The sequence below is a fragment of the Denticeps clupeoides genome, chromosome 3, assembly GCF_900700375.1.
Source record: "Denticeps clupeoides chromosome 3, fDenClu1.1, whole genome shotgun sequence".
Taxonomy (NCBI): domain Eukaryota; kingdom Metazoa; phylum Chordata; class Actinopteri; order Clupeiformes; family Denticipitidae; genus Denticeps; species Denticeps clupeoides.
In genome coordinates this window covers 3547137-3558497 of record NC_041709.1, presented here as the reverse complement: position 1 = coordinate 3558497, position 11361 = coordinate 3547137, and the positions used below count along the sequence as shown (strand labels likewise).

The 11361-nt window shown below is 43.1% G+C and overlaps 1 protein-coding gene and 2 long non-coding RNA genes across 4 annotated transcripts; 2 read left to right on the top strand and 1 right to left on the bottom strand.

Moving 5' to 3' along the window:
* The first annotated feature begins 252 nt into the window (after positions 1-252).
* Positions 253-6097, top strand: LOC114786085 (inactive phospholipid phosphatase 7). The gene is made up of 2 exons (XM_028972905.1): positions 253-998; positions 4104-6097. The coding sequence occupies exons 1-2, from the start codon at positions 527-529 to the stop codon at positions 4490-4492; spliced, it is 861 nt and encodes a 286-aa protein (XP_028828738.1). The 5' UTR covers positions 253-526; the 3' UTR covers positions 4493-6097.
* LOC114786087 (uncharacterized) lies at positions 2944-6970 on the bottom strand. The gene is made up of 4 exons (XR_003749163.1): positions 6937-6970; positions 6804-6834; positions 5836-5955; positions 2944-4582 (listed from the first exon to the last, which is right to left on the bottom strand). It is a non-coding gene; the product is annotated as an uncharacterized LOC114786087 (long non-coding RNA).
* LOC114786086 (uncharacterized) lies at positions 6353-10563 on the top strand. Of its 2 annotated transcripts, XR_003749161.1 has the most exons (4): positions 6353-6619; positions 6720-6842; positions 10364-10419; positions 10512-10563. It is a non-coding gene; the product is annotated as an uncharacterized LOC114786086 (long non-coding RNA). The 2 variants fall into 2 exon arrangements; XR_003749162.1 differs by lacking the exons at positions 10364-10419; positions 10512-10563 and adding an exon at positions 7905-9703.
* The last annotated feature ends 798 nt before the right edge of the window (positions 10564-11361 follow it).

Sequence of the window (11361 nt, the reverse complement as noted above, 5' to 3'; positions counted from 1 at the left end):
AATTTACTATTCACGCATAAATTCATAAAGATAAAAAAAATTGCGCTTAACGATTGTGTTTCTTTTTCGGTTGTGTGAGTTAATCCAAACGGTGCAATCGATTTTTGTGCGATTATAAACTATTCTGTTATCTGATTAATGTCATTTTTCTTAAAATGCACCAACAATGGCCTTTAACAAAGGTGTGCATAATTACAAGAAAATGCTGATAGTTAAAAGAAGCCCGAATGTGCGTTCTCGGGCATTGTCCGAGTGCCATTGTCTCCGGGCGCGCCGAGCGCAGCATCCGGATTTTAAGGACCTTGGAGAACTCCAACCCGGAACGGCACGGGGCGACGCCGCCGCCGGGCGAATGGACCGGTTCCGCTCGGGTTTCTGTTTGTCTTTGTCTCTGTCTCTCTCTGTCTCTCCTGCTGGGCCGGGCGCGTTCCCGTGGACACGGTAACATGAGCGCGCATTCTCCCGCGTCCAAATATATCTGACCGGGCCGGACGGCGAGGAGCAGCCGACGTGGTCTTCGGTCGCGATGCCTTCCAATCACTGCAGAGCCAGAGCCAGGGACCGCGCCAATCTGCTGGGCCGGCCGGAGTTCCTGTCGCTGAACCAGACGCCCAGGAGCACCCCGGCACGGCGGGCGAGCCAGACGAAGCAGCCGCCGCCGCCGCCGCCGCAGCAGCAGCAGCAGCAGAGCCAGCAGTGCGAGGGTCCGGAGGCCGCCGGCGGCAAGGAGCCGTGCAGGCTGCCGGAGGAGGACTGCATGCAGCTGAACCCGTCCTTCCGGGGCATCGCGATCAACTCGCTCCTGGCCATCGACATCTGCCTGTCCAAACGCCTCGGGGTCTGCGCCCACGCCACCTCCCCTTGGGCCAGCGTGCGCTCCATGGTCACCCTGCTGGCGCTGACCGGCCACGGGATCCCGTGGATCTTCGGCACGCTTGTGTGTCTGACTAGAAGCAGCACCCTGGCCGGCCAAGAGGTCTTGGTCAACCTTCTGCTGGGTAAATCCCGTCTTTAGAGTGAGTGGCACGGGCCACTGTAGGCCCTGCCGCAAAAAAACAGTGCCAGAGTGGCCCACGGAGAACAGGATCTCAGGCATCAGTCAGTAGTTCTCAAGCCAAACCACATTTAGGCAAAAGTGACTCTGTGTGCTGCCTAGATGCTCGTGATGACCCCTGACACCTTCTCTACGCTACGGTTCATATGGTTCAGGGTCATTTAGAAAGCGCGTCAGCTGATGTGTGGGGTTTTTTTTTACTACGTCATTATGTAACTTTGTAAATTAATTATTATTTTTGTCATTTTTTATATTCAAAGCCATTTCAGTTTTTTTTTTATGGAAAAATGACCCTTCCAAATGACCCTAAACTTTGAATTGTAGGGTATGGCTTCCCTTAAAACACAGAAACATGGCCTCTGGACATGTGACTTTATTGATCATAGGCACATTCTGTTGACAGCGATTCGATGGCATGGCATTCAGAGAAGTGGGGAGGGGTCATTTCGTGGTATCTCATCTCACAGAACCAGTTATTGGTCACCTTTGGCCACTTTATTCGGCCTGTCCACATTGGAGAGGTGAAGTTCAGTTTTTTGTGGAGAAGTATGATATTTGGAATTATCTACAACTTGAATTACTGACCATTTATTTATACATTGAGTACACCCCTCACATTTTTGTAAATATTTTATTATATCTTTCCTTGGGACAAAACTGAAGATTTTACTTGAAACAATGTAAATTTTAGCTTGCAATGGCCTTTTCTGTCTAGTAATATCAATATGTACATCAAGATGTAAAAGATGTGAGTTAGTTTGGAATGAAGTGAAGAAATTTCTCCCTGATGGAGTATTCTAAACGATCAGTACCTGATCTGTGCCAGCTGCCTGCACCATTCATCAAGATCAGGACTATTCCCCCTGAACGATGTAGGGTACATATGTGCACGCTGCTGGATTTAGCAGTTATGCATCAGTTTTATTTTATTTTATGTCCCCCCAAAAGAACTGCATACACACACATTCATGTCCAAATTGTGCCAAATTAGCCTTCTGCGTCATACCCAGAGGTCGTCTTTTGAGTGTTGCCAGCATCTTCTGGTCCTGCTCATCATTATTTAACGATATACCAGATACCAGAAGATAAATGACGGGATAAACCCACAAGGTCGGGCTGACTTAGCTTACCATGTGGACAGTGAGGCCACTGTAACAGCACAACCTTGAAGCTAGCAGAAGTGTAGAGAAATACACGCTGCATATGTAATACCCGCCTCCAGCTAATTACCTGATGTGCCCTCTACTGCGGCCACTTCATCCATCAGCATTTCTGCAACGCTGTACAGGATGCAGAAGTGCTGCGGGTGGCAGCCATATTTCTAAAAAACACGGGTTTGACCTTGGCCTTGTCCTAATGGTGCTTTAAATGTGTTGTCCCATATTCTGAATTAAAACTTTCTGTCGCCGATGCTTAAAGGAAACACTGTAGTATATTTCTGGACTGACACATGTCAGAATCAGAATATCTTTATTGTCAATGTAAAAAGTACAATCCCCAAGCCAGAGGGGTATCTTAACTACTGTGAAAGAAGACATATACTAATATAATACAAAATATGATACAAAATATATAATTTAAACGAAAGGATAGATGCATATGTAAAAATAATTCACCGCATCCCACCATGGAATCATATTAATCATGTATGCTTCATTTTATTTTCAGATATGAGCAGCATTCACAAATAAAACATGAAGTATGTCACATTTAGTAATCAAGCCCTTAAGAAACTGTGTAGTACACATTAACATACAATACATCAGGGCTGCCAAATGTTTTTCCCAATAATGTTCCTTTCTACAGGTTTTAGGTTCAGAACTAATCTCCTCCAAACCCCTGCAGAGGTCACATGACACTGAAAGTCTAGATAAGTTAGATGTGAGGTGTGATAGATCCCAGTCCTGTTGCCTGTTCCCACATTTAGTGCTTTCAGCATGAAGTGGCTGGAATGAAACTTTTCTGTCAGGGGATCCTCCAGGAACAGGACTAGCAGTCCCTGATCTAACACAACTGGTGTTACACAGCTGGTATCTCTGCATAAATGTAACCAGGACCTGTGCTTTTAGAAAATATTTTCAGACTGCAGAGTTTATGGGTCGCTAAATGAAGCATATCTATGAGCATGTGGGCAAAATGTCTGGGTCAGGCAGCTGTGTGCTCAGGATTTCACTCGTGTTTAAGAAGGGAATAAATGAAAAAGTTAATAAAAACATAAAGAGACAAAGAGCTATTTTTCCTATATGACAAACCATAAAGGTCAGCATAGATATTAAAATACAATATCACTTGGTCCATCAATTCAAAACTGAAGAGCTGAAATCTACTAAACCTATGCCAACTAATTAATTAAATACAGCCGTTTAACACATTCATTACATATCAAAACATTTACAATAGTCAATGAATTATTGTCTGCTTCTGTATGTGACTGCTGGTTTATGTTGGGATGATGTGCTCCTTTACTGTCCCCCTGGGACAGTAAACACCCACATATTACAGAGTGCGAGTGAGGATGTTATTTTCAGTCTGTGTAATACAGGTACAATGTGTGCATTGTTGTTGTTTAAAACGTTCAAAAAGATCATTTTCAAAAGAATGCAAGGAAACTACAGAATACTGATGCGGAAGTTACTAGCTCGCAATGGCCTTTTCTGTCTCGTAATATCAATATGTACATCAAGATGTGATAGTGAGTTAGTTCGGAATGAAGTGAAGAAATTACTCCCTGATGGAGTATTCTAATCGATCAGTACCTGATCTGTGCCAGCTGCCTGCACCATTCATCAAGATCAGGACTATTCCCCCTGAACGATGTAGGGTATATACTGTATGTGCACGCAGCTGGATTTAGCAGTTATGCATCAGTTTTATTTTATTATTTGGTCTCCAAGTGACAGCATGTTTCAGTCACCTGTGATGTTCAGATCTGTCATTAACCCTAAATAAGATTAACCCTAAATAAGTTTAGATTTTCTTAGCCTGTACAGAGATCTTATTTGGTTGTATATATACTAATCAATTAAAATGTCTTTATTCAAATCATCAGCTCTGATTCTGGATGTGCTGACTGTGGCTGGAGTGCAGAAGTTGGTCAAGCGCAAAGGACCATGGGAGATGAGTCCCAGCTTCCTAGACTATATGGCCATGGATGTTTACTCGTTCCCAGCAGCCCACGCCAGTCGGGCAGCAATGGTGTCCAAATTCCTGCTGTCTCACTTGGTGCTGGCGGTGCCCCTGCGCATTCTGCTGGTGCTCTGGGCCTTCCTGGTGGGCATGTCTCGCGTGCTTCTGGGCCGCCACCACCTCACTGACACGGCCTGTGGCTTCGCCCTGGGCTTCCTCCACTTCAGTCTGGTGGAGACTGTGTGGCTGTCCTCCAGTACCTGTCAGACTCTCATCTCCATCGGAACTCTCAGCTGGAGCCCCTTCAGTTAAGGAAGCCAGTTGGCATCACCTGAACCCTGGCGGTCTGAGTCTTGTGTGACGTGTGGTTTAAAAAGTGCAGACTGCGGCTGTGAAGTCTGTCTGAAGACAAATTAATGAAAGTCAGTGGCAGGTCATTCCCTCTCTGTCCTGAGTCTCTTTACCTACTGAGGGCTTATCAAAAGTGCAGCCCTTTTAAACCAATTTACACCATTCTGTTGTTTTCTTAATGGCAGCATGGTACTGTATGGCCGTTATTGTAATATATTTAATACATTTCATTATTATGCGCTTAAGACCGATAATGTCTTTGATCAAATGTAAGGGATAGTTTTTTTGTTTCAGCTTCAGGGATTATGTTGAATGTAAAGTTTAACATCTGTACCCTACAAATAGAAATTTACCCTGCTGTTATGTCCCAGATTATTCATTTTAATACCACTGCTTCTGATTATGTGGAAGAGTAACGGTATGTAAATTCAAATATCTCTATTTAGACAAATAGACAAGTAAATGGCAGGCTGTGGTAACTGAACAACTCTTTCTGGCAACATTTCATACTTTGTCCCCGGCCTTTACAAACCTAGTGGCGTCAGTCTTATTTGTGTGTGGGTCCGTGACAGATGATGGGCATTTTGTTGTTTATTTTGCTGGTAACCGTCTGGCGTGGATCCACGGCTGCCGTTTACTATTCTGGCAGCGGCGTCTCACAAGACCAGTTTTTATTCCCTTCGAGTTTGTGCTCCGGAGAGGGACAATTTTGTGAAGACATTAGCATGAACCTCCCATTAAAGCCTATTAAAAGTGAGCGATGATGATAGTGGATCAGAGCATGTGCTGAGTTACGGGACTGGGGGACCATCCTCGACTGTCTGTTACCTGAATGAGTTATCATGTCAGCTATTTCCTTGGCTAATGTGGCTCTTAAGCTTCATAAAAACGAATTACAAAGAAATCATATATCAGCCTTCTTCCAGCGCAAGTGCACTCTGCATCACTATCATTCATTGCATTGCAAAGTTTTCTATTAGCCCATAATAATAGGCTTTTTTTTTCAACCTGTACATATTTTGTAAAGCTGCATTGAGCATGATTTTGTTTTTTGACAATTGGTGCTGTACTTTGTGTGTTTGTGGAACGGTTTTGAAAATGACTGTGCTGTGCAAAATGAATGTCACTGTGCAGAAATGGTGCTGCAATGCATGTATAAAGCTCCTTAAAATGCATACTGTTAATTGGGTCCGTTTAGTCACATTAGCATGACTAACTGGATGCATTTTTCTGAAGCCAGTGGCTGATCATTGGTTGTGACAACCAGACCCACATGCGAGACCTGGAACATTAAACATGCTGACCTGCAACGGTCATTTGGGGGAAGTCCGTCTCTGTCCTTGTCTTCATAAATTAGATGTGAGCAATTTCACTCAAAGCAAATGATGAATTCCCTCTCATGTGTAATTTCACGTGAGTGTTTCCTGCAAAAAATGAAAACAAAATGTGCATGTAGATATGAATAACCTTGCCGCAGTGGGAGACTGAGGGACGCAGATAGTGTGCTGTTCAGCGATAAAGCCATGCCAGACTACATTAGAGGTTCAGCTGTTATGAGACTTTTTACAGGACGGAAAGGGACCCCCCCCCCCCCTTCATCTCCAGTGAACCTCATCTAGAGACACACACTGGGGTGGAGGTGCTGATAAACCCAGTGTTGCACACGGGCAGATTAATGTATCGGGGACGACCACGCGGCCCGCTGCCATGCGTGCCTTCTAATCTCCTCACACTCTGTCTTAGGAGGAAGAAGGAGGGAGGAAGGGGGGGGGGGGGGGGGGGGGGGGGGGGGGGGTTGGGCAAAAGGAGGAACAAGAACAATCTGTCACTTGCTGGAAAAAAACAGCGACAAATGGTTTTGTTTCTCTCTCTGTCCATTTCCACCCGAAGTGTTCCTCCCCTGTTAATGGTGACTTGAATAAATATGTTTATTAATCTTGTCCAAGGCGACTTGTAGTCGTTAATTAAAGGGACAGTCCAACGGGTGAGTGACGCAGGAAAATAACGGTTTGGGAGTGATTATTGTCACGCAAACAGAACAGTGGCTGATAAAAATCGATGGAAAGATCGATGGAAATCCGTTGTAAGGTATGTTAGAAATGGATCTGGTCAAAGGACCAGAGGACCACTTTATACTTCCCTTAACTTGGCTACACAGACAAAAGTCCTAATCTGCGGTGATTTGTAGATCAGTGCATTTCCGCAGCTCCTGGTGAAAAGTAGGTGTCACACTCCAGGGCCTGTGCAGTGTGTGTGACTGTGATGAACCCACCTCAGCACTGTTCGGATGAAGGCGAGGCCACCTGAGAAAGTAAGTATCATTAACAACAACAACATCTATTTCTTATATAGACCAAAATCACATACAGTTTGTCTCATGGACAAGCCCTACAGTTGACACCCACCACACGTTGGGAAGGAGTGATACAGAGAGGGACCCCCTTCCGGGGTAGAGTGAGCCTGCAAATGGTGTCAGTGCAGGGCTGGTGATGATTTGTACAATATAATAATAGGTCCTACAGTTGTAGGGTTGGAGAAGTCCAGGGTGTAGTCCAGTGTCATGGCCTAGATTACGTGTCCATAATAATGTTACTGGTCCACTTGAAGATCCCTGAAGCTGTAGTTGTTACGGTGGTGGTGGCTGTGGTGACCCTCTGGTTTGTTTCATGGTTTGTCCTTGTTTAGCAGTTGTCAGGAACCAGGATTTATTAGCTGGTGTCTTCTCTGGGGTCTGCCAGTAGTCTGGGCGCTTGATTCCGTGTCTCGGAGAAAAACAACCAGAAGCAGTGGCAGACGGTTGCACTGTACGACCGATACTGAAATATGTGGTTATAGTGGTATATTGGTGCTACAGTGGCCCGGTACCCTAACTAGGACAGCCTAACTGGTGAATTTAACTGTCTGTGTCTAACAGGGGGACTCTGTGATAAACTGGACTTTATAATTGACACTGTGTCAAAGTGAAGTGAAATGAGGGTCTAGGATTTTAACAAAAAGCCAGAGAAAACAGGTTGGATCCAACAGGTTGGATTTAAACACTGAGACTGTGTCTGAGTCCCGGACACTGACAGGCAAGCTGTTCCACAACTGCGGAGCTCTATATTAACAACTTTGACTCCACCAGTAGGCCTTATATGAAGTATTTAACACACCTCAGCACTGAGACTCCGGGTGCAGGACTAATCCCACGTAGAGCGGTTGGTTTCTGTTGACCTAACTCAAACTGTGACAGGAAGTGGTTTCAACGTCTTAGTGTGTTCAGAGGGTGATGCACAAAATGTGAGAGCAGCAGCAGCAGTAGCAGCAGACACGTCTTTGCGATCGCGACACTCTAAATAACAAGAACTGAGAACAGAGAGGAATGTCCCTGCAGATGTTCGTAAGGGACGTGGGACTCCTTTTCTTGAAAGCTCTTAAACTGATCAAGAGGACAGAAGACACCCAGCTACTGTGTGAACCCGGTCCGAATGTGGCAGAGGTGGGTGGAAAATGCAGCAGGAATAACAAACGTCTCGGAGCTGATGTTCAACTGGAGCAAAGCAAAGCTGCTGAGCAAAACCATCTGGTTCTGACAGCTAAGAGGCCCACGGCGCGTGGGGTCCTGTTCCCTCAAGGAGATAAACGTACACTGACGTGATGGGAACAGCTTCGTCTGACAACGCAGATTGTCCCCCACAAGTGACTGAAAGTGGCCAGTGTCGTGTTCGCCCCGAACACAGACTGTTCACATGAAGAAATGGTTTTCAAGCAGAATAATAAAAAAAAAGTCACATCTAATAGTTTGATATTATAGCTAAATTGTAGGATGTGGTTAACTAAAAAAGTGATTACTGGATGCTGTAGAGTGGGCCTTGTGCAGGACAGCTGAACGGTGATGGTGGCAGGGATGGAGACACAAAGTGGACAAAACAGACTCTGTATATTGAATTCTATCAAACTTCAAATTAACTTTAATAATACATAAATACAGTTTTAAAAATCTAAATAACGAAACGTAAGTCAACCTCTAAAAATCGGCAATAAAACTCCTCTCTTCTCACTTCTCCATCTCATTTCATCTCAGTCTTTCTCTAACAACTTGGGCCAGCCTTTATGGTCCTGGACCAAACCATTTATCTAACAAACTATAAATCAATCATCTTTAGTCAACCATTGAAACTGTTCTTAACATTCACATAATAATTTCATAACTCTTCAGCAAGAGCTATACAATCGATAACATTATTACCAACATCGGACTGCTTGGAGTGTTTAGTACCAGGTAACAGACCTTGCTGTTGTTTTGGAAATTAAAGTAAATTATAAACCTTCCAAAACTACACACCAGGCATAGCCGATCAAGACTATGCTCGTTTCGTTCCAACTGAATCAGAATCGTATTTATTGGCCAAGTGTGTAACACACGCAAGGAATTTGGTTCCAAGTTGAAGTGACTGTACTGGGAGACCTGAAAGAGCCATATAACCAAATCCTGCCACTGACACATCCCCACACTGCCAGCTCAAATCTGACAAATAACTGTTATGCAATGGATGAAAAAAAAACAACAGCCACACCCATTTCAATAAGTAACGTGTATTTTATGTGTGAAATGAATGTGTAAATACAGATACTAAAGATGTCTTTCAATGAAAAAATATCCTAATTGTGAGTTCAATTTAAGACAGACTAACTGGACCCAGAATGCCAAAATAAAGTGGAAAAAAAAAAAGTTGATTATTTGTGCTCTTGTGCCACCTAGAGGCAGATCCGGCTGTCCTGTTGCACATCATTGTGGACACTGGACTGATTTAAAATTCCGATCATGTAATATCTGTCACACAGACACACATGTCTCCTTAGGTACTGTTACATCTTACAGTCAAATGTAATCGCCGTGTCTTCGCCATTATTAATGTAGTTATCGGGTGATGGTTAAAGCAGAGGACACATTTCGTTGTGGCACCATGTGCTGTGCTGTGTATCACAATGACAATCACTGCACTTAAAAAAAATCTTATTGAGCTTAAGATTCAGCATTAATCAGGTTGTAATACACATCAGGCAGGTATGTCTGTAACAGGACTAACTTTTTTCTGAGATGCACCAGAACAAAAGTTAGATGCACCATTTTTTCGATGACATCGCTTTTAATAAAACAGTTTTACAGGTTCAGTTTTTCTCATTTTTAAATCGCTGTGCATGTAGCAAAAACTTTACTTGTGAATGATTTTAATATCAATCTGGTTAACGTGAAGTTCCTTTTTGAAGCACAATTCTACATGAAAGGCAACTTGCTGGAAATGTGTTGTGTGTTTAAAGTGCTTACTTGAAATAAAAAATAAAATCTAAATGAAAAGTGTTGTAAGTGCCTGAACTTGAGTGTCGTCTCGGCCTGATGATCTGGTTGCTGGGGAGAAGATACACTGGGCCAGTACATTTATCGCTGCATGTAATCTATTCTACAAATGCACTGTGCGAAATTCTAGAATGCAAAAGCGCCGTCAGAGGATTAGCGCTAAAATGGAAGATGAGTAGTTTAAGGTGTGAAAAAAAAAACTTTAACCAAGAAAAACGATGTTAAAATGTATAAATGGAATGTTGGGATCCGCCGGGTTGGTGCTTTTAAGAAGCGATACTTGTCGGGCTGGACCAATCAGAGGCGAGTCCCGCCCTTTGCGGTCTCTGATTGGTTTAGAAAAAGACACCGACCTGGAACGTGTTTGTTGCACCATTTCAGTTGCACCATTTAGAAAATAGATCCCTGTGTAGTATGATTAGATTAATTTATATTTTATTGTACGTCTTTATTATCTGATGCATTTACAATAAAAATTTTAACATGCTCTCTAGATCAGTTAAACAAGAAAGTTGCCAAGAAACTGCAGGATGCCAAAGGAAACCTAAAGGTAACTTGGAGCACATTCTAAAGCAATTATGCAACACTAATATTAATTTGCTAGAAATGAAATTCAGGCATCTTTCAAAATTCCCCTGGCAGACAAAAGGACCTTCACTCACACACTCACAGCTATTGTCAACTGAGAGTCGTCAATTCACCTTGCGCCCATGCCTTTGGATGGAGCAGGAAACTGGAGAACCCAGAGGAAACCTGGAAAACAGGGAGAGCATGCAAACACACACAAGGTCTGAGCTGGTGTTTGAACTCACAACCATGGAGGCGTGAGGCCAAATCACTATCCTTCATGCCACTGTGCACACAAAAACAATTAAATAAAAAAAAGACTCTACATATATATTATATATGCATAACAATATAGAATGTTGCACACATATATATTATGTGTGCATTAAAAACCCCAAAACAAAATAAAACAGAAAGAACATTAAAATATAAATGTTGAGGGTTAATGGGTATGTTTATCATTAGTTTATGACATTAAATTCTGAAAAAAAAAGAATTATTTCAGATGAGATTGCATGCAGTCCTTATTTTGACATGGGTTTCGTCCTGCATTCTACATGGAATGGAGACTCTAAATCAGCCGTAAATAAAGTGAAAATGATTGCTTTATGTCACTTACTACCATTGTGTACCTGAGCAAGACGCTTAACCCTGAGCTGCTCCAGGGGGACTGTCCCTGTAACTACTGATTGTAAATCGTTCAGGATTATGCTCTGGATAATGCTCTGGATAAATGTAAATGCATTTAACCCATCATAATTAGTGAGCAGTGAGCTGGGAAGTAGTGTGTGTGTAACCATGCAAACCACATAAGCCTGCTAGGCCACCTATAAGTATGCGTCTATAAGGCTGCGACTGATTTTGGATAAGCAGTTATGGCTGGTGTTTGACTATTATGCATTAATTCAAAAACCTTGTATAATGC